The 24,217-nt window shown below is 34.6% G+C and overlaps 1 protein-coding gene across 1 annotated transcript in view; it reads left to right on the top strand.

Annotated features, from left to right (window-relative positions):
- Positions 1 to 24,217, top strand: part of Csmd3 (CUB and Sushi multiple domains 3) — a 1,085,099-nt gene that overhangs the window by 959,400 nt on the left and 101,482 nt on the right. The window contains exons 39-42 of the mRNA XM_005381888.2: positions 14,475 to 14,593; positions 16,894 to 16,963; positions 22,189 to 22,305; positions 23,487 to 23,696. Of these exons, the coding sequence (XP_005381945.1) occupies positions 14,475 to 14,593; positions 16,894 to 16,963; positions 22,189 to 22,305; positions 23,487 to 23,696 (516 nt within the window). The remainder of the gene's footprint in view (positions 1 to 14,474; positions 14,594 to 16,893; positions 16,964 to 22,188; positions 22,306 to 23,486; positions 23,697 to 24,217) is intronic.

Here is a 24,217-nt window from a genome sequence, read left to right as displayed (position 1 = left end):
TTTAATTTATTTGTAGAGTCCCTTTATCATTTATTACTGTGGCACTACCATGTTTGTTTCTCATCCACAGAGTACAAAAATCCTGGTTTCTCCAAATCTCAGAAGTCTCATAGTTCTTTTTTTTTATTTTAAACACAATTTAAAAAATAACAAAGTAACAACAATATAGGCAAAAGCAAAACAAAGCAAAAATAATAAAAGTAATACAGGATTTCAAAACAAAATGATAGGAATTAACAGTGGTTGTTACATTACATATTGTTATCTTCAATGAAGTTGCTTGTTTTGTCTCTGTAGTATAAGAATCTGAAAGAGTAAGTAAAAACCTCAAGGTACAATAGGTATTGTGAAAGGGAAAGAAAATGCTTAAAAGGAGGAAAAACCTGTGATGAGAGAAAGGAGAAAGAGTCTCATAGTTTTGATTTGTATTTCTCTGATGGTAATTAGTTATATGGAGAATTTTTCTTATGCCACTGATCATTTATTTATGTTTTCTATGTTTAAGAAAAATATGTATCAAAGTGCCTTGTCCATTTTTAATCAGGTTGTTTTCTTGCTATTTAGTGTATTTTTGGAAAGAGTATATCTTTGGATATTAAGCTTCTTCAGATATATGGTTTGTAAATATGTTGTTTAGTTTTGTAGATTTTCTTGTCACTCTGCTGATTGTCTCCTTTAGTTTGGAAGTGTTTCCTTATTTTCAGTTTTACAGAAGACTTTGAAAAGGCTGACCATGCATTCTTTTTAAAATGTTTGGTAGAATTCACATGTAAATCTATTTTTTCCAGGGACTTTCTTTATTAGGAAGCTTTTGGTGACTGATTCAATCTTTTCACTAGCTCTTTATCTTTTCAGATTTTCATTACTTTTTTTTTCTACAATTTAGTCTGGATAAGTTTGGTATTTTTTAGAAATTTAACCTTTTTTGGCAGCTTATCCAAATTTTGAATGTATAATTTTTCACAGTAGCATCTTAGAGTCCTTTTTTATTTCTGTGGTATTAATTGTAGCATTTCCTCTTTCATTACTAGAATTTCCAAGTTGTGAAAAAATGTGACTTGTAGAAATTTTAACAATGGAGTTAAAATGGTTTTTCTTATTAGCATAAACATATTTAGCCCAATTTCCTGAAAAACTTTTAGATGCTCAAAAAAAAAGAGACTCAGTTCTGTTAGGTAAATATATATTCAAGATATTGTGTTGTTTCCTCTATAAATGTACAACAAGTATAATCAGATGACTATTAGGGTAACTATGGGGATTACTTTTTCTCTCCCTAAAGTGTAAACTCCCTGAAATTAGGATCTGCTATCACACATAACAGCATCTGCTTAGGGCATCACTGTGATTCTAGAACCGAGTCTAGTCCCTCCAACTCACTTGGCATTCACAGTGCCTGTGTGGGGTACAGCAATGGACACATGAACATAACACCTAGAACTTGAATCTAACGGATGCGTAATTTGGGCATGTGTCATTGATACTAGCATACCCACTCTGATATTGGTGTTCATAATGGGGTTTAGATGCTACACCTTTCCACACTGTGTAAGTTCCTGGCTGCTTCTGCCTCCTGACACACTCACACCCAACCCCATCTTGTCTTTACTACTCAGTCCATCATGCCAGCATCATTAACTGCTCTGGAAGTTCTGATGGAAGAGAAACTCCCAGTGGTAAACAGAAGAAGCTTTGCCAACAGACGCGTGCCAAACGAAGCCTGTGTTACTCAGTTTCCCGTGACTATACCAAATGCTTCAGCTAATGTCACAGTTTTGAAGGTTACAGTCCGTGGTCCAGCAGTCTCACTGCTTTTGGACTTTTGTGGGGATGCCAGGTAGCACAGGTGGGGAGGGTGGAGAGAAGCAAAACTGCTCATCTTACGGCTGAGAAAGGGAGAGAAGAAAGGAGAGGAGGGAGATGTGGTCTATTATCCTCTTTAAGGACCTTCTGTAGGTCAGACAGTGAACTCCACACGGGACATGTGAAGATAAATGTGTCACAGTTTCTTCCTGGAAGAACTAGCAGACTGGGAGAACAGACACAGATAAAGCAATGACTCACTTTTAGTTATGCACTAGTACATATATTTGTGGTAGAGTGTACAAAAGTAATATGTAATTGGTTATTGTGTTGAGTCTTAAAGAAGCAGAAGATTCACAGTTAGACAAGAGGGGTTGGATATTTTCACTAGGGGAAAGTTCATGCTGGACGGAACTTTGAAATATGGCACATCCGGGGAACCGTAACTATTTCAATAGAGCTGACACGTAAGGTTTGAAGGAACAGCAAAAATCGAGGCTGCTTCTGAAGGCGTAATGACTCCTAAAAGTTACATAGAATGACACATCAGGAATCTGACTTCATTGTGGGAGACGTAGTTCAAAAGCAACGTATGTTTTGATGGTTGTGTATAATACAGAGCATTATTTTTCAAATTGTTGTTTTGGTTAGAAAATCTTAGTTATCTTCCATAAAGGAAATCTGGCTACATCCTAATCGATAAATAATAGTGGTTCAAAAAGCTTGTCTCTTAGAGGATTGCAAGTTTGACTAATCATCCTTGGGGGAAGTAATGACTAATTGTTTTAAATCTCCTATTTTTAATTTTAGAAAACAAGATCGTTGATACAACAGGCATATTAGATGTAATATAAGCATTTTAAATCATGATCTTGAATTAGAAAGTCAGTTTAGTGCCTAACTATGTGAAGGACACTGATTGGAAACATAAGGGAAATGAGGGATGAAGGAGATAAATCTTTTTCCTAATTGAGTGCAACTTTATTATTACGTGGGATACTTTCCACCCTCTACTTGCAATTGTTTATCCAGTTATGTTACTACTAGTTATGGTTATAAAATGAGCAGTCAAGAAATAGCAAAATTTTCTTTATTAATTTTCTAAATCAAATCAAAATACGTGAAAATTTAGCATTAGTAGTGAGTGTGTATAAGAACAGAGGAAATGTGCCAGGCATGGTGGTGCACTCCTGTAATCACAGCACTCAGGAGGCTGAGGCAGGAGGATTGCTATGAGTTTGAGGCCAGCCTAGGCTACACAGTGAGTTCGAGGCCAGCTTGGACTACATAATGAGACCTTGTCTCAAAAACAAAACCAAAAATCCCCAAAGCCTATGATGCCTTGATAGATTTCATGTCTAATTGTTTTAAATAATAAGATTGTTTAAGTCTTCTAATAGTCTAGAGGCTACTCAAAGAGAACGACACTTAATTTCTTAGCTTTCAGTTAACATTCTCAAGAAAATTGTCGTTAAAGTGATGCTTCAGATTCAGACTGGTGCCTAGATACTTGTTAATCTGTAGATGTTTCTTTTTACCCAAGAGACAAAAAGGAAATGATAAAATTAGGCATTACATTAAGACCAGTGTTATTTAAATATATTTAAAAAAAAAACCACAAGGTACTAACATACTAGAAGAGGACCAGTAAATATTTAAGCATTACATTGAAGGACCTTAACTATGACATCAACACATTTTCTGTGTACTTCCTTTTAAATGGAATACAGTTATTGAAAACTTCCTTAAGCATGATTTAAAATACCAATATTAGGGGCTGGGGATTTAACTCAGCAGCACAGTGCCTGCCTGTCAAGCGCAAGGTTGTGAGTTCAATTCCTGGTACTGGAAAAAACAACAACAACTACAACAACAAAATACCAATATTATGTAAAGCTTATGCTATAGTAAATAATAATTAAAATTATTAAAATTTTTTCTAGGCGATAATGACCTTTCTTTTTGGATAAATTAAATAAACACCACAATATATGGTACATTTAATATCCTTGTTGTATAAACATACTCCGGTTGCTTGCGTTGTTTTAATCAAAGTCAATGAGCAGATTCAAATCAGAGCTCTTTTTTTTTTTAAATCAGAAATCAATAGAAAAATGAAAGGATGAAGAGAAGTAGAGGAGAAAAAGAAAACTATAGCTTACAGAAGAGGGAGGCAAGTAGGACAGAGGAACCAGTAGGGAGATGAGAAAAACAAAATGATACACTGAGTAGCGAGCTCAGTGCCGGAGAATGCCTGATGTCCTTTCCCTTAATTTTAAAACCTTGGATGTTCTTCGTACTTTTAAATCCATTGTTTGTCTAATCAATAATGTCACTTGCATAGGCTTTGTAAAATATTGAACTTAGATCCAAGGAAATGTGAAGATTGAACAAGAAAATTTAAAGATTAAGTAAAGCCGTACGGAATTAGAATGGCCAATAAATACTGCCCTGGTTTTTAAGGACAGACTTACAGAAGAAGCCATGACAGCACTTTTGGCTCATTTAATAATAACAGATTGACTAGCAGTTCAAATGTGTTTGATGGATCAAGGGCTGCATCGAGCCGCTGTGGTTGGGGACAGTATCCAGCAGGGCAGTCGGAAAGGTTGACTGCTCACTTGGTGAAAACTCGACCATATTTCTTCCAGAAACTGCAAAATACAGTGCAAATAGTTCTTTTTTTTTTTTTTTTTTAAAGGAAAAGGGCATCTTCATTTCTGCGCAGTTCCAAAAAAACTTGGCTTCCTTGGTCCGAAAAACATCCCTTTTGTGGTGATTCCAGATCTTTCCATGTGTTGAAAATTACATTAATTAAGCTAACATTTTAAAGAACATCATTAGGTTTTCAGAACTCTTTTGGTACAGCATCTCAGATGTACAGATGTGTAAGAGAAAATTGTTTTTTTTAGTATAATTGACACTTAGGAATTGTACATATTTGTGGAGTACAGTGTGATTTTAACAAATATCATGTACACTTCCAAGATAACTGGTATAGGCCTTACATTTACCAGTTCTTTGTGTTGGGCATATTTGAAGGTCTCTCTATCTGCTACTTTGAGATACACAGTTAAATGTTACCAATCACAGTTACCTTACTGCGCTATAGAACACCGGGAGTTTTTCCTCCTACCCGGCTACACCTCTGTAGTCATCAACCACACTCTCCCTCCGCCACCCCCTGGCGCAATGCTCCTCGTCTCAGCTCACCACTCTTCTCACTCCTTTGAGAGATCAGTTCTTTTGGCTTCCACCGATAAATGAGAGCACATAGTAAATTTCATGCTGTGCCTCACATTTCACCTATCACAATGTCCTCTGCTTCCATTTGTTGCCACAAATGGCAAGACTTCAACTTTTAAGGGAATAATAATGTGTGGTCATCTGATGTTCATCTACACTGCAATTCCTTTCCCTGACTGCCAGGATGATTGCACATCTTGGGACTGTGAGTAGTACTGCAATAAATGCTGGAGTGAGAGATGTCTTCATCATTCTGATTTCCTTTCCTGTGAGTACATGTTACTGGATCCTATATTAGCTCTATTTCTGGTTTTTGAGGAATGTCCATACTGTTTTCCGCAGTGCCTGCGCTAATTTACATTTCCTTACAAAGACTAAAAACTTACTGAAAATTTCTAAATTGGATACTCAGATAAAGCAAAATGCTTGAACAGTTGGGTCCTAGGAGTAGTGGTGTGTATATGTGTAGTTACATTAACTTGTTTCTATGAAGTGCACAGGTGTGTCACTGCACACCTTTCAGACTTTGCGACAATCTCTGAGATGAAAGTTTGGCCCAGAGGGTGACATAAGGGAGAAATCACAATGGGGAAATAAGAGTCTCATAACAATTCTGTGAAAATCAGCAACAGATGCAGAAGACTTTAAGATTCTTTATAAAGAAAGGACAGATTGTTTTTCTTTTTAATCCAAGAAAGCCAACTCTTACTACATTCCTAAAGGAATATTTTAAATAGTAAAGGTTCAGGAAACATGGCAGGTGTTCTTCTGACTTGGGAAATAGAATCTTGGCTGTGATTCTTCCCAGAAAGTGAGTATTATTTTGTCCATCAGATTTTCTTACTCACAGATAAAGTTTTCAAAAAAAAAAGCATGAAAACCTGCACTGGTGCAGTCCCTACATGGATAAATTCTGCTTTTTCTATATTTATAAAGCAAATGCTGACAAATACTTTCTTTTTATCCCTATATTGATCTTTGCCTCCTTGTTCTTGGAAAAATGATATTTTAACTTTGTTTTTGTTTTGTTTTGCTTTGTTTTTGGTACTGGAAATCAAACTCAAGACCTTGTGCTTGCCAGGCAGGTGCTGTGTTGCTGAGCTATTTCCCTGGCCCCAGAATTTTAACTTTGTGATGTTTGACCTTTATTATTCTTTTAATCATTGGTATGAAAATCTGATGTTCCCTACACTGAATTATATTTTTTCACACATTATTTTCATTAGTCTTTCTTGATATTTTATGTCTTCATATCATTGCCTTTGTATTATCTAGTAAAAAAAGGCAAAATCATTTAGCTTCTTATTTAAACAGTAATTTCTTGTGTAATGTCCCACACAAGTATTTTGCTGTATTCTTTTACTTAAATGAAGTAAGTACTTATTTCCTAGATATAGCATATATTTCCTCTCTGTTCTCCTTTCACCGTTCTTTCTCTCTACTCAGTTTTCTTCAGTTCTCATCTTTCTTTTTCTAGCCATAAGATGCTTTTTTCTATTTTTCTGCTTCTCCTTTTTGTTAGTATAAATTTGTGATACATGATAATTCAGTGTGGGGAATTGATGTATGTGCATACTATGTCTTATGTTCTACCTTAAATCTTAACCTTAGTGATCTAAACAGCCTAGTCCAGAAGCAGTTTCTTCTTTCTCTCTATTCTGATATTACTTCCTTTTCACCCTTTTTATTGCCTACTTGTTAAGTCATAGAGTACATCTCAGATCATTTTATTCCAGTACAAATTGTCCAAACCACCATATTACATGCCTCTTGACAGCACACCTCCACATTGCCTCTCAAATATAAGAATATTCCCCTCATATACTCACTGTGGAGTGCACACTTAGCTCTCAGTACAAGTTCTAAGTGTAAGTGCAATACAGTTACATAAGACATAAGGCCTAAAATATGTTTAGATTAATCAGAAGTAAGATTATGCAAATAAATAGTGCCAAAATAGTGTAAGCATTATTAATGTTTATGTAGGCACCTGTCTTAGTTACTTTTCTCTCGTTGCTGAGACAAAATACCTGACACCCAGAATTAAGGAAAGAAAGGCTTATTTAGCTCCGAGTTTGTGGAGGTTTCAGTTCACACTTGGCTGGCTCCAAGGCAGAGTGGCACATGGCAGAGAGCAAGCGTTCATGGTGACAGAACACAGCAAAAGCAGTGGGAGCAAAGGGGAGGAATGGTGGCAAATAGGCTCTTTCTCTCCCTTACATATGCAAACTATCCACCCCAGGGTGGGTGTAGCACTCACACACGTAATACCAGCATTGGATCATGAATCAATCATGAACTCTAAAAGCCTGCCCCATGACTGCATGAGGCTTTGGGGGGTGACATCCAGACACAAACCATAACAGCACCTCTCTGATAACTGTACATTATACTTATCTTGAAGTCTTGTAGAAACTCCAGATGAAACATATCAGGTGAATTTTTTCTGAGATTCACCTAATTATTTGCATTTTCATCAAATCTGAGGTTGCTTTCACAATGACCAAGAGCTAAGGATATCCTGTACAATTTAGCAGGTCCTCCAAGAAGATGGTGAACACATCTAAAGGACTGTCTGGTTGTTTTTAGGGAAGACTTCACTAAATGCCAACAAAGTCCTTCTGGATATAGGAATCAAGTAATAGCTAATAGTGGTGGATATTGCTTGCCATTTGACGATAGCTACTGCAATGTAGTAGGTTATAATATCATGTATTCTGGTGTCAGAATTTGCTTTATGACTTGATTCTACTCTGACTCTAAGTAGATTCTAGGTATTCCCAGTGAACACAGTTTCTTTGTAAAAATGTGGTATTGTAATTTAAAAGACTGTGTTAGAATTAAATGAAATTATTTACAGAAAATGTTTATTTCAGTCAGATATGTAGTAAATGCTCAGTAAATGTTAGCCCTTGTAGCTGATGAGATGAACTTCCATACCAGGATAAACCAAAGAATAATTCAATGACTAGAATACTAGATTAAGGATGGGGTGTCTGCATTCTGTTATAAAAGGAGCGGATCAGTGGAATGATTTCAATTTGTAGAGTAATCATATTTTCAAATCATGAAACATTCTATGATTTGGAAAGTGGAGAGTGAACTGCACGGAGAGACGAGGCCGAAGGGAAGGAATCTGAGAGGAGTTTTTCTGTTGGTTCATGGAGAGGCTTTCAAGGCTGTCCTTGTGGTTGTGTACAGAAAATGGTGGCACAGGAAGTATTAACAGGAAAAATTAAAAGGCTTGTGAAGGGTTGGGTGTTAAGGACGAGACAGAAAGGAAGAGGCAAGGATGGCTTGTAGGTGCTCTATTGCGGGTTTCACTTTAGATAGTAGCATCCATACAGTCCCAGTTTTGCTTTATCCCTTTCAATTTCTTCAAATTTACTTTACTTTAAAACACTTGGTATTGATTTACATTAATCAGGGTCAACATAAGCACTTTCATTTAACTGTAGCAATTGTGTGTAATACCTTGCAGTAGGATCTAGAAACCAAAAGAATTTTTTATTTAACCAATGATAATATCAGTTTGGATTATTTAAAGAATGAAACTTGTATGGAAAGTGAGTATGGTGTTACCTACAAAGTTAAAACAAATACCAAATAGATACTACATTTACTATGTACATATGTATTTTCATATATGTTATCATCCTGTCTAGATTATGTTTAGAGATTATAGCTATTCCACAAGTAAATGGAATGATAGCCGGGTATGGTGGCTCACTCCTGTAATCCCAGCACTAGGGAGGCTGAGGCAGGAGGATCATTGCGAGTTTGAGACCAGCCTGGGCTACAAAGTGAGCTCAAGGCCAACCTAAACTGCATAGGGAGAACCTGTCTCAAAAAGGTAAAAGCAAAGCAAAGCAAAACAAAACAAAACAAAACAAAACAAAACAAAACAAAACAAAACAAAAAACCAAGTAAATGGAATGGAAGCAGTTTCTCTAAATTACAAACCAGCAAACTGAGGTAATAAATACACACTCTTTGACTTAAAACTTTAATTACTCTTTTGGAAACTGACATTTTTAAAACAGATCTTATTATAACAAATTCTAAAAACATAGCCAACATAGAAATAGGCAGATTGCATTGATGGAAAAGTTGAAAAAGAAAAAAGGTCAGTTTTGCTTTTTATCAATAGCAAAGGGGATAAAGAAGAGAAAGAAGAGAGACAGAATGAAAATAACATACTGGCCTCACAGCTTGGGAAAAGTGAAACAAATAAACCAGTGTCTGGAGAACACATTTTTCTCAGTTCAGTGGAGAGAACGTAAAATGTTTGGGGGGCTCCTGAGGAGAATATTTTGGTATTTTCTGACATTTGATATCGTGAGTTGACATAAAGCTGCATCATTATTTACACTGTAATATGTGCTGGTTAAACATTTGTGCGACTAGCTATAGCTGTTCTGAATTAATAAATTTACCCACTATTTTTCTTGTATAAAGTATTGACATTTTGTGGTTTCTGATCTACAATAACACTGGCTGATGGGAATCAGTTGTTAGATTGACAGTGTGTGTTTGTTGTTATTTTGTTAATTTTTTAAAAATAAATGTGATCCCAGTTATAATCGTGTTTCTTCCTAATCAGATTTGCTGCAAGAGAAAATGTGTCTAGTTTGTGGACACTGTTAGCTCTGTGAAGCGTTGTCAGGCTTCCCACAAAGAGGATTTATAAATTCCAGGCGCTCTGTCATGGATCAGAGTAGAGCCTCAGCGCCTACCGTTTGGATTTAGGATATTTGCCTGATTGCAATGTGTTATTTCCATCTTACTTCCTTAAATTTGTGAGACAGGTACTTAAATATGTTAGTGGAAAATGCTAGAGGAAACTTGCAGAATCAATGAGAATAGTTCTATCTTGAATTTTTAAGATGTACATATTTGGAAAGGGAAAACTATATGCAATAATAAATTCTTTTAAGTCCTTTGAAGAGCGTTCGAAGTCCTCACTGATTTTAGTTCATCATCTCTAGAAGGCAGATGTATGTGTTCCAGAGTGAGCGGATTTTCTCTCCTCCACAAGCCCCGACCACTCATATTTGCCACCAGTAACTGTACCGTAAATGCTGGGATAACTCGGGCAATAACAGGCATCTTTCCAAGCTGTGCGATCATTGTAGGGCTAGTGTGAATACCTTAAAATATGAGACTAGTCACAGAATAGTAAATGTCCAGTAATTTACCCATTGACTGTATCTTATATATAATAAAAAATTTGATTGATCATAATCATTATTTTACTACTTTCCATTGTCAGGCAAAATTTAAAGGAGATAATGCATTATGTTTTAATGAATTTACTATTATAGTTACTAAGTATGGGCTCCTCTGTTGGACTAATTATATAATTGATTATTTGAGAAAAACAGGATTTTAAGATTAATCATATTTTACTTAGACTAATTTTCTTGTTTGAACTAGTTTGTGCACATCAGCATCTCATTAACTATTTAACTGAGAATCACCTCCTGCCTATATTGTTATTAGTATTTGTCATTTCTAATTTCACTTGCCATTAGCTCACACTATCGCATAAAAGTATAGCTAGTCTTCATAAATACACTTCACTTGTAAAACATATAAGGCCCTTAAAATTAATCATAACTTGTTTTCTGCTTTCACCAAATTTTATATCCTGATCATTTCATTCACAGTATACCTCTTTTTGTAGATGACATAGAGATAGTATTTATTTTTAAATTTCTGGATTCTGTGGTTTTTTCCTTCTTAGCTTCTATAGTTATATTTTGAGGTAATAGCACTTCTCCCAGTCCCCTGTTTTTTCTTTTTTGCAGTAAAGCCAATAACATTTTTGCTGCATATAGAAGCTTCTTCTTTTGACTCACTCAAAAGACTGAAGTTCCTTAAAGTTTTGGCACTTGATATAAATATTTTCATGTTTTCCTTATGTAAGTTTTCAAGGGTATTTAAGTGAAAGCTTTTCATCTTAAACACACACATGTGCATCTACATATGTATTGTCACACATAATTGCACACAGAATTATCAGCTATACGTGATATAATTAACCACATTTTCTGCTCCAGATGGATTGTCTTGTAAGCAGAACTGCAAAGCATAATCTTCAGTCACAAATAAATATCGGTCATATGAAGAAATGAAGATTTAATATTTTTAGTCAGGCTAACAGCCTGCAGTAATTTGACAACAGACATAGCTCTGCAATTTTTGAATGGATTTGTCCCTGGACCCATTTCTGTTTGTTTTTGGCAGCAACAGGAGATTAATAGATCCAATCTCATTAGAAAATTTCTCCCAGGGAGCATCTTTGAGTGCCAAAGGCATAATTTTACAAAATTCACACTCATGAAGCTTAAAACGGAGCATTACTTTGATTATCCTTGTTAAGCAAAAGACTAGCCTTCGTTCTATAGAAGCCTTTGCAACATTTTTGCAGAAAGAATTTCTTTTCCTGTTGATTCCTCCAAATAATCTCTTGAGTCTGTGACTTAACCAATGAAAAATAATCCTGGAGGATGATATTTTAAGTTAGTATTTCAACGTAGTTTTTCTTTTCTTTTTTGATACAAATGCCTCAAAATTTGAACCGCAGATTTTTCACATATTTCAGTTTTTCTTCCTGCACTGCAGGCAAACACAGTTGGCTGGCAAAACAAGCAAAAAACAAGCAAAGGAACAAGCCAGAAATGAGTGAGGTCGTCAGCATGTGAGTGACCTGGCTTTTCGGATTGCTTAATTATTTAGTTTATTCCCTGAAGCTTTCACCATTAACAGAGATGAACTTGTCAAGTTCTGGCTTTTGCTCTAAAAAATAGAAAGGAGTGCGTGCTTGTGTCTCCAAATTCTCTGCTAGTATTAATTAATCTAATAGATGTTATTTTATTGTTTACAATAATAATTTACTTTATTATAGGAAATTTGGAAATGCAGAAAAATGCAGAGGGTGCAAACAAACTGTTAGTAATTGTCCTACTAGAAGTCATAACTATCCGCCATTACTTGGCATAATTCCTTTTGATCCTGTTTTCTATGAAATACACGCATAGAAGATTTTTGAGCTTATAAAGTAGTTATCACATAGTTTATGGAATTTTGGTTTGAAAGTTAAAATCTTGAAACATTGTAAAAGTTGGCACTTCCACAAACATTTTACCGTGGTCCTATCTGCTATCTAAAAGCTTGGTTTAAAAATGAGGGATTCAATGTTCCACGGCATTGCTCTTGTAGTTTTATTTATCCTATTCTGAGGGAAGGAAATCACTGCTACCAGATGTAGATTCCTTTTTGCTTTGGAGACCTTGAGTGGGGTATCTGATAGAAAAAGGAAGAGAAATGAATGTGTATAAAATGTGCTAGGAGTAAGAATGACTACAGGATCACCTTAGGAAAAGTCATAAATATACTGTTCGGAACTTCCAAGAGAGTCAGAACGTACTGAAGGAAAGCGAAATCATAATAAAGATATTTATGTTTATAGCATAACTCACTTTTTTGTATTGAGTAATTTCTGAAAGGAGTTCTATGATATCAGATGAATTTCATGAGTTTAGTGAGGCTTGTTCATGGGTATTCAATGAGAGGGCAACAAATGTGCAAGGCAGTATTTCCCTCTTTTTTGATCTCAAACACTAGTTGTGGAAGCCAGAGTTAGCACCTTCTCCAAATTAAAAGGAGGTTACAATTTAATAATAACCAGTTATTACAAGGTCCATAAATTCAAGATTTCAGAACCATTATGAAATGTGAAACTTACAGCGCGCTTAGAGACGCTGAGGACCTCAGGGTTCACTTCTACCGATTCCCCCAGTCTCATTCAAGACAGCCTCACATGTACTCCCAAAGGACTATTTCACACCCACTCTACTGCTTTACTTTTTAATCAGTTTATAACTCTGTCAAGGCACGGATTTTTATGACTTTTTTATGCCTAAGTACGGAACAATTTAAGCTAGTCTATGTGCTATTCAATAACTTCCATCTGCAGAATTAGACTTTTATGTTTATTAATAAATAATCAAGATGTAGGTTCAGTCTCTTTCTGATATGGTTCTTTCATTTATGACAGCAGTGTTTGTTGACTGCTTCTTTAGGACTCTGGACTGTGATATGCTACCATTTCCATTTGGACAGTGGAGATAAATGAGAACAAACAGTTGTGCAATATATGTTCAATAACAGGAAATGTAGAGGAAATATAGAAAGTGATACCAGGACCATCTACCAAAGAGAAATAACCTGGCCAAATAATGAAAGAATATATAATGTATTTTTATACTACAGAGTTGAATTCTAAATGCTTTCTAAATTAAAAAGAAATGATTTGGAGTGTGATCTGCAACCCATTTGCAAAGATGTACAAAACAAACAATGGCTTTTATTAAAAATAAAAAATGTTTAATAAAAACAACATTTAATAGCAATAGTCATACTTGATAAATATTTTGGAAAAATACAAATAATTTGTTAAAACTTTAAAACTCATATTTACTATGTTTTTATCCTTTTATGTTGAAAAATATATTCTTAATGTAAAAGTAATAGAAATGTTTTGAAATATATTGCTATCTTCCTTTCAGTAAAAAATGAGAGAGAATACTTTTTATATCTCAATGAAACACATGTTCTTGTTCTTTCTAATTATATTATCTTTGAAAAAAATATATTTTTGTGTTATATGTGTAATAAGTATATGAAAATATTCCTTACAACAGAAAAAGATACTTTTTGTATAAACAAAGAAGTAGGCAATAGAGACAAAATAGTAAATAATGTTTTACTCATTTTACTAAGAATGTTTTAATGATTTTTGTTTTCTTTTCCTGCTCTTTCTTTCTTCCTTCCTTTCTCCCCCCCGCCCCCTTTTCTTTCTTGAGCTTAGTGTTCCCTGGATGGAACTGATAGCTTTATGTATATTAAGCCAGAACTTTACTACTGAGCTATGCCTCCAGTGATTTTTAAAAATAATTTTCTTATTCTTCTTTCCTATTTATTTATTAAAGCAGGGTCTTATACTATGTTGCCTGGCTTAAAGTAGTCCATCTGCTTTAGACTCTAAAATAGCTGGGAATACAGATCTATTCTGACATCCCTGGTTTTATTCATATAAGAATTTTTTGTTGTTGTTTAGAGGTTTTCTTTTTAGTACCTTCTACTTTGGTTTCTTAGTACAAGACAGTAATATTTGGAGTGAAAACATAAGTGTAATCCCAAGGCTTTTCATTTTTTGGTGCTTTAATAGTTCAGAAGGTATAGTTTTACAATGGAATTCTGGTACACATTGCAGTAGTCATCTTCACAAAAAATTATCAGTGTATCAATATAAAATCTAGTTTGATATTACATGAATATTGAATTTATGCAAATTAATATGCATAACTTAAGTATTCCTCATTGTAGTTACTTACACTGCTATTTTAAAATATTCTTAGCAATTGGTTTGGATTCTTGTCCTGAGCCACAAACTCCTAGCAGTGGAATTAAAATTGGAGACCGATACATGGTTGGTGATGTGGTATCCTTCCAGTGTGATCAAGGCTATTCTCTACAGGTAAGTCTGTTTTAATATTATAACTTTTGTTTTCATTATCTTTTTAGAATATTTTAATAGATTAGTGATTTACCATTCCTAGGTATTTCAAAAATCTTCATCCTAGGTTGCCTAGTGTATGCTGAAATTACAGAGGGTTCAATTGGTTAGTAAAATAGATGATGAGAGAACTAGATCATGACAGAAAATGCTAATATGTACTATATATGTTTGTTTAGAAATAATAAAAAATGATTTTGAGTCAAAATTAATCGTTACTTCAGTTTTGTCACCTGTCAGGTAGGATTTTGACAATTTCAATTCTGAATATTTAGAATTTGTAAATAAAATGAAGTGCTATTGAAAGCATTAAATAAAATCTCTAAATTAGTGCAAATCTATAACAAATATATTTTGGATTATTGTTATGGTTTATGTCTGTGTGTCCCCTCCAAAGCCTCATGCGACCTTGGGGCAGGCTATTAGAGTTGAATGAATGTGGGTGTGAGAGCTACACCCGCCCTGGGGTGGATAGTTTGCATATGTAAGGGAGAGGAAGAAGTGCTTGGGGCATTCCTTCCCCATTCCTCCCTGGTGTGCGGGCTTGCAGCTTAGCTGTGGCTGCCGTGCCACTCTGCCACGTGCCACTCTGCCTGATAGTCTGCCAAGTACGGGCTGAGACTTCCATGAACTGTAAGCGAAATAAACCTTTCCCTCCTTAATTTTGGGCGTCAGGTATTTTGTCCCAGCAGCGAGAAAAAAGTAACCAAGACAATTATGAAACTATATTCTAATTTTATATGAATATATTTGTGTATATCAGGAGTTTTGTCTCATTACTCTGACAAAACACTTGAGTAAAACAATTTGAAAGAGGAAATAGTCATTTTGACTCACTATTTCGGAGGTCTCAGTCCATGGTCACTTGGCTGCACTGTTTCTGGGCTGTATTTAGACAGAACATTATAGTGGAAACAGAAAAGCTACTCAACTCATAAAAGCCAAAAAGAGACAGGGAGAGAGGGAAAGAGGGAGAGAAGAAGGGAAAGGAGGAGAGAGGGAGCAGAAGTGGGAGAGAGACTGACTCTGACTGTCCCAGCAACCTTTTCCCTTACCTCTTTTCTTTCTGTCTGCTTACTCTGCCTACTGAGTGGTGCTGCCAATCTTACGGGCTGGTCTTCCGCCTCAATTTGCTGTCTCTCACGTCAGTTATCTCTGGAAACACCCTTACAGACACACCCGGAAGTGTGCTCACTAATTACTTAGGCATTTCTCAGAACAATCAAGTGAACAATTAAGGTCAAATGTCAACTATGGATCCTCTTTTGAAGGGATCTTTGGAAGGTTTGAAGTACAAAGTCTTATAAAAATTTACTTCAAATTAGGTCCTTCGGGAATTATTCAAATGGAATTGGAAGGTAGAAATTATTTCATATGTCAGTACATTCCTTGGGGAGTGTGGTACCCTGCAGCTGTAATCCCTGCACTCTGAGAGGCTGAGGAAGAAGGATTGTAAGTTTAAGTACCATTGGGCAATTTAGGAATTTAACGATTTAGCAAGACCCTGTTTCAAAACAAAAAGTAAGAAAGCAGTGGGGAATTCGCTCAGTATGAAATCTCTGTGTTCAGTCCCCAGTACTGGACAAAAAGCAAAATGGAAAGATTAATACTTTATAATATTATGAATCATTATTCTTGAAGTGTAACCACTTTTTAAACTTCATATTTGAATGAAGCTTCATGTTTGAACTGTTTTAATACTTTTAAAAAGAACTTTGCAATAATTCTTTGACCTGTCTCACTTTGAATATTATGGAATTTTATTATTAACTACTGTGTAAATGGCCCTTTACCAGTAGGTGCATGGCAGTAATTTTATAGAACATTTTGATAGAAAAATATTAAAACCAAAATGCTAATCTGATATGAAGTCTTATATTTCTATAACTGCAGTTTTTTATATTTTGTCATAAGTACATATAATTGCCTTTCTTATTTCAAGTTATGCAGACATTTCCAGGAAAAAAGTAAAAATAACAATAGACAGAGATCACTAAAAAATGATACATCAGGAAACCAAAAACTTGTATAAATACTTTAATGCCAAATTGAGACATCATGAGATTAATACAAGTTACTTTTGGCCTCTATAATTACAAGAGGTGCTCAAAGTAGTGGTCATTAGCTCCCAGACATTTATTAGTTTGGCTAACTGCAGAAGTGTGTACATGTAAACTCATTTTCATAATAATCCTTCAATATGCTAAATCTAATTTAGAGATTTTATGAATGTGTATGAACTGTGTTATTTCTTTATATAGGGCCATTCTCACATTACATGTATGCCTGGACCAGTAAGAAGATGGAATTATCCCATTCCAATTTGTTTGGGTAAGTTGAAAGACAGTGAATTACATGTGTCAGATATATTTCATCAGATTTAAAAAATACATCCTGTACAAGTATATAATTTGCCCTATTACAAGTTTTTTGACAATGATATTTTAAGATAAATGGTTCACTTTGTAACATTTGTAAACTTAAAAAACTTTTTTAAACCCAAGTTTTTTAAAAACTTCAATATCAAGAAAGGAGCTAAAACTGAAAATTGAGAAAGGCATTAAGATTTTGTTTTGTCTTTGATTATTATAGGGTTTTTTACAGTATGGCATGATAGAAATATCTATACATTAGAAAAATATGTTAATATCTAATTGCTTAACTTTGAGGCAGAATAGATAAGGGATCTAAAGAATCTACCAAAGAGAGTACAACACCCTATGAGATGTCTTCAGTGGTGACAGACAGTTGAAATACTGAATATGTCAAAAGATAACTTGGGCACTTTGAAATTATGAAACCACATATTTGTTCTACACTAATACCAATTCCAAATTCTTTCTAGCCATCCTTTTATCTCTTCCTCATCTTTGTTTTTTTTTTTTTGGTTTTTTTCTCCGGTACCGGGAACCGAACTCACGACCTTGCGCTTGCCAGGCAGGCGCTTTGCCGCTGAGCTAAATCCCCAGCCCTCTTCCTCATCTTTGGTACCCATGCAACCACTCATATTTTGGGTTCTACAGAAAATGAAAAGGAAATATGAGGTATCATTCCTATCTTTAAATCATTCAGTTACAGGGTAGAAATAAAAGAAATGACATAAAAATAATTTAGTGTGAAATGATACAATTGACTACATTATGGAATTTCAGAAGTGAGAGCATTCACTGAGGTCACTGCAAACCTAGTCAGTTTCCATACACTTGGATAACTATCATTAGGATACATAGAAGGAAACCTTAGCTTCCTCTAGGGAGGAAAAACAGCACAAGCGAGTGAGCATGACTTGTGTGCCTGACCTCTGTACGGTGACCATATCCATGTGTAATAGTCTGTTCAAGTGCCGTGACATCATACTCCAGATGGTGGCCTAAGACAGTAGCTAATTTTCACAGGTTCTGAAAGCACAAAATCTGCAAAACAGTTGCTGGTGGGTTGTGTTCGTCTGGGGACCTCTCTTGTTGGCCCCGATAGCTGTCTCCTCTCTGTTTTCACGAGATCTTCTCCACGTGCATGTACACTTCCCACTGACTTCTGCTCCTCTAATAAAATTATTTTATTAGTTTCAGGGCCCACCCTTGGGACCTCACTCAACCTTTATTACCTCTTTAAGGCCCTATTTCCAAGTACAGTTGTACTAGAGGTTAGGAGTTTTTTTAGGAAGGTGGACCCAATTCTGATAGAAAATGTCTTTAAGAATAAAAATGTGTTTAATAGGCAAATAGTTTTGACAGCACTCAAATTTTAGGGTGGTTGATATTTTTTAAAGGAAATATTTTTAGGTACTGTAGGTAATTTATGAAAGTATATTATTTCAACTTAAGCATATGAACAAAACATGGCAGAAAAATTTTGTAGGTGAATAATGCCAATTATCAGTGTAAGTATACTGCATGTTTTGTATACAATTGAGCATAAAAACCTGATGATAGAAGAGTACAAAGAACAAACTGTGTAATGTGCTTAACTGCAGACAAGACAGAAGGAAGTTTAGGTCTTTTTTTTTTTATTGCTATGTCCCAACATCTAGCATAGTTCCCTTAAATAGAGACCTCATGAATATTGTGTAATGAACTAATATAATGATTAGGGATCCGATAACATATGATTGTATAATGTTTACCTTCTTAACATTCATTTATAAGAATTTTCCATGCCATATTATTTTTAAAATTTGGTTTTTAAGATGGGTTCATGGTGGCTATTATTGTCTAACTTATAAAGATTTTCCCTTTTTATTTTTTTGCCTTTTGATATTATAATTAGCACATTTATGAGTATTTTCACCTTCCTTTACATACTACTCATTATTTGCTTAGGATTTTGCCTAGGTAGGCCTGGAGACGCAATTTAGTACTGCCTAGTATATGTGAGGCTTTCAATCTGATTCCTCACCTTGAGGAAAAACATTACCTGGAAAGATTAATTTTATCAATAGATGTAACTGTTTTGTTATATAGCTATGCAAGTTTTGTTGACCATTTCTGAATTGCTTTCAGAGGGTATACCATCTAAATATCATATGATAATTCGACTCCTACTATACAAATAGCATCAATTATTATTGTTCAAAAGTTGCTCATATTTAGGTGGATGAAGTACATTTTGGAAAAATGTGCATTTTGGAAAAACACCCTGCATTTTATTGTGTCTTTCAACAAGGCAAGTAATAGATGGAAGTGATATTTAATAAAATAAACTATAGAGTTAAAATTTTATTATATAGGTTACACTGGTATAAACTTATTTAGAATACTAATCAGACTTTTATATTCAACAATATTATATTCAAATTTCAGCTTGAGGTAAAATTGCTACATAATGTATTATTCCTTGAGCTTCTGTTTATTCACCTGTTAAATAAGATAAAGACATTTACCTCCCAGGTTTATTGTGAGGACCAAATTGGGAGAATATGTTTAAAGTGTTTAACACCGAACATGGAGTATACAAGGCTTTCAAAGTAGTAACTATTAGAATGAAAAATAGGCAATTACCTAAGGGTCTAATAATAGGGAATAGACTTTTAAAATAGGAAATAAACAGTGTAATAGAATATTTAATGGCAGGAAAAAAGTTTATAATGTATATCTAAATCTAAGCTTGTTTAACACTATTCACAGTATGATCGTATTTTCATTATACACATATATAGACAAGCACGAATACTTACACAGAGGAAAATATAAAGATAAAATGATTATCTGTGGGGCATTGGATTAGAGAACACTTTTTCCTGTCTAATTTTTTTTGTGTGGTATTTTATGGATTTTGAACAATAGCCTTGTACACCATTTGTAAGAAAATGAAATATTTTGAAGTAACACTGGCCGTATTGAAGGAGATTCAGAAGGCAGGAGGTAGATTCAGAAAATGTGTTAAAACCCTAGTCGCCAGGTAACAAGGTTACAGACTTGTGAACTGGAAAATAAGCAATCTGTCCAGTATTTTGTTGGAAGGATGGAGAATTCATATGAGATTCTAGATATTTGAGATGAATAAGGAGAAAAAATTCAAGATAATTTTATCTTGGAGGACTAACTTATGGTCAGATTCCAAACAAAAAGGAATGTGACAGAGCACAAAAGGATGTAGTCCGAACTCACTGGTAACTCACATAAGCATGTAGTTGGAACTCACTGGTAACACACACAGAATTGGCATTCAAGGAATGAGGATGATGTGTGCTTGCAGAGACTGAGGAAATAGAAGTTGGCCAAAAGCAGAAGGCAGATTCACTTTTTAGTATCATTGATATGTTTTCCTTCAGTTGTCGTTCTTTTTCCTCTTCATTCCCTGCTGACTCTGAATATTTTCTTCTTTGTTCTCTGACTTAATGATTTCCTTTGGGACAGGGGTGGTGGATGCAGAAGAGAGCATTTTCAGATCCTATAAAAGATGGACAGTAGCAGAAGGGGAAAGAAAAATAGTAGCTCAAAGATTTGAAAGTGTGAAGAGAAGAAATAAAGGCTGGTCTTTGCCTTGTACCCAAATTTCAGAACACAGTCAAAATAAAACTATAAATGTAGTCTTGCGAAAAACTTAAAAATATTTGGTTGTCACAATTATTTATTTCAATTAATTGATTATCAGGTTTTACAATGAAGGTATGTGGGCAGTGGAATTTTAGAAAAATAATTGATGAATGTTAATAGTATTGCAATTCTTTTGTTTTAAGGATAGATGTGCTGAATTTTCAAAGAAAGTAGAAAACGTCTACAAGTGTACTTCTAGAGTTTGATAACAATCACAGATTTGAAAGAAATGTCCATATGCATATAGATTCCAATATTATATCAACATCTTATTTATGTATATACTATTAAAATCTGCTTGAACTTTGATTTTTTTCAGTTCTCACTGTAAATGACAGATGTCAAACTGGCTATTGCATATTGCCTAGACTGATAAGATTACTATTGAATTTGTCTTTGAGATCTATAACCTAAAATTTGTTTACCTATTGGCTACTATTCTTTTTTTTTAGGGGAGTGGGGAATCAAACTAGACCTAGAACTTGCCAGGCAGGCGCTGTGCTGCTGAGCTATATCCCCAGCCAGTGCTACTATTCTTAAAAAGAAATAAATGAATTATTATTAAAACAAAATAAATGACTGAAATTGCAAAGAAGTGTTCTATGCAAGAAAAATTTAAGCTTGATGCAGTTATGAAATTTGATTCTTCATCCAATAATTAACAGACATACATCTATAGTTTTGCATAATGCAATGAAAAAAAGTGTATGTTTAGGGGGAAAGAATAGCCTTCTAAACTACAATTGTTCTTTAATTCATCCTAAATGTTTAGTGTTAAAAAATAAAAGGAATCATTTTCTGGTCTTAAATTTTTTTGCTTAGTTTATCCATAAAGATTTAGCCAACAGAGTTTATCCAATAGAAATTCCAAAACAAGCATGTTTATAAATTCTGCTTGTTTTCAATATATGTGCATCCCTTTAATTTATACATCTCTAGGCTTTTAGAATAAAATTAAGTCGTATCTCACATATAACATGTAAATTCTTTACATATCACCAGTGGAAACCAATGCTTTTTTTTCCAAGTTCTTTAATGAGCCTTCTCACAAAAAGAGAAAAATAAGGAATCTTGCGAAAATGATTCCCTCTGAGATATGGTACTCAGAGCTGAAGTAGTTGACTTGATTTTATTCTAAATTATCTTTCTTTTGGAATGATTCAAAACATAACTAGAAGTATGTGATGATGAGAAATAAGCCCCGTACTGTGTAAAAGGGCACGTTCTCTTTGATTGTCCTCCCTGCACATGAGCTATTACTTGCTGCACAATATTTTAATTTTTTTCTTCGAACTTTTTTTCTGAGGACATATGGTGTATTTGGGCTATTTTAGAAAATGCATTGTCACCCAGTTATACTTCATTTCTTGTCTATGGTAAATGAATATGACAATATTCACATTTATGTAAACTATGTTTAACTCAGAGACTTCATACAAATTTAAAATGATTTTCAACGTTTGTGAAGACAGCAAATGATTTCAGTACGGCGGGTTCCACGGGACCTGTGTTGTTTTGCAGCTCAGTGCGGTGGTGGTATGTCAGATTTCAGCGGTGTCATCCTCAGCCCTGGATTTCCTGGCAACTACCCCAGCAGCTTAGATTGCACGTGGACAATAAAGTTGCCCATAGGATTTGGTATGTATATTATAAACATACGAAAGAACAGTCAATATTTATTAAGGCATTCTGAAAAAGTATCAGTGTCTCCTAAGAAATTATAACATGCTTGCAAAGTCCAGTTTAGTTTGAAAGTGCACACAGTTATTTAAATGGAATAATGAAATTTGAGTAACGTCTAAATTTAAACCTCAGTATTCAGGATTAATGGCAATTTGGGCACTTCATGATAAATAAATGGGCTTTGTGTTGCAGTTTGGGCACTTGGTCTCTAAAAGGTTCACCGTCAGTGATATAGGCAATATTTTCTTAATCTGTTCACCCTTTGATAGACATTTAGGTTGTTCCCTAATAGGCCTACTATGAATAATGTTACAATGAACATAAGAGTCGGGGCTGGGGATTTAGCTCAGTGGCACAGCACCTGCCTGGCAAGCACAAGGTTGTGAGTGCGATTCCTGCTACTAGAAGAAAATAAATAGTGAACATGAGAGTATACTTATCTCTAATAAACTGATCTCATTTTCTTTGGGTATATCTCATTTTGAGATTGCTAGAATATATTGCACATGCATATGGAAATAGCCTGAATTAGATATACATCACAACACCAAATCAACACAAATTTCATGTATAATTGCTTTTGCAACTCTTATCACCATGAGCAAATAAAATATAAGATCTTTTCCAGTAATCTATTGAACTGATCTGCTTTTCTTCATAAAGAAATCATTCTTACACTAGAAAATAGTACACATTTTCTGGTGTTAGCTTTGAATACACATACAGATATACTACTTTTCTAATTCTAGTAATACAACTCCCACTATGTTCATCTATTACTGCTGCATTTAATAAATTGTTCTCATTCTTATATCACTAAGATGTTATCTTAACAGCGTTTTCAGATCATGTGAGTTGGTATGTGCCTACCAAAATGTACCAGATTGAGTGTAGACTGGCTTGTTAAATCTCAAAAGACTAAAATTAGTAGATAATCTTTGAAAAAGCTTAACACAGCTTACTATCCTGAGTAGACAGCAAACTCATTGCTAGGATTTGAGAGTGTGTTTCAGACAGGAGCGGAAACATATCTAAGTGCAATGATTGTGTGTGTGTGTGTGTGTGTGTGTGTGTGTGTGTGTGTGTCTAATTTAGTGAAACATAGAATATTATTAAATTTATTTTTTTCCTTTTAGGTGTACATCTCCAGTTTGTAAATTTTTCTACAGAAACCATACACGATTACTTGGAAGTGAGAAGTGGGTCATCAGAAATGAGTACGGTTATTGGTCGGCTTAGTGGCCCTCAAATACCGTTCTCTTTATTCAGCACAACCCATGAGACCAGCTTGTATTTTCACAGTGACTACTCCCAGAACAAACAGGGGTTTCACATTGTGTATCAAGGTGAGAGAATTCTTAGAAGTGGAAGTGTATTTAATTTCCATGTGCTATTAGAAATCTTTAGCTATATAGAAGTATTTTCTATGTTCTGTCTTAAAAGAGAAAACCCTTACAAGCTTGGGTGAGGAGTATTTTTACCCAAAGAAACTCACAGGTGACTACACAGGGAACATAATGTTTTCTGAGATGTTAAAAAAAATCCTAACCGTGAAAAGCAGATTGAATTAGTCTTAAGTCAGTACAGAAGTTAAACAAGGAAAGGCAATTAGCAAAGCAAACCAGATATTAAAGATTATGATAGTATTTCTCATCTTAAAAGTTCTATTAAAATTAAACTATGGGGATATTTTATGAAGTGTGGTTCCATTGACAACAATTAATCAAAATAACTTGAAATTTTGTTACATCTCTACTTGTTGAAGGACTTCATGGTAGGTGGTAAACTTGGCCATGAGCTCCCTAAAAGCGAGGGCTTTTTGTTTTTCACCGATGCACATTAAGTGCAGAGAAGAGTGAAAACCTCA

This window comes from Chinchilla lanigera, unplaced genomic scaffold (assembly GCF_000276665.1).
Source record: "Chinchilla lanigera isolate Chin_1 unplaced genomic scaffold, ChiLan1.0 scaffold00016, whole genome shotgun sequence".
In the NCBI taxonomy this organism is placed as follows: Eukaryota; Metazoa; Chordata; class Mammalia; order Rodentia; family Chinchillidae; genus Chinchilla; species Chinchilla lanigera.
This window is presented reverse-complemented; position numbering and strand designations above follow the sequence as displayed.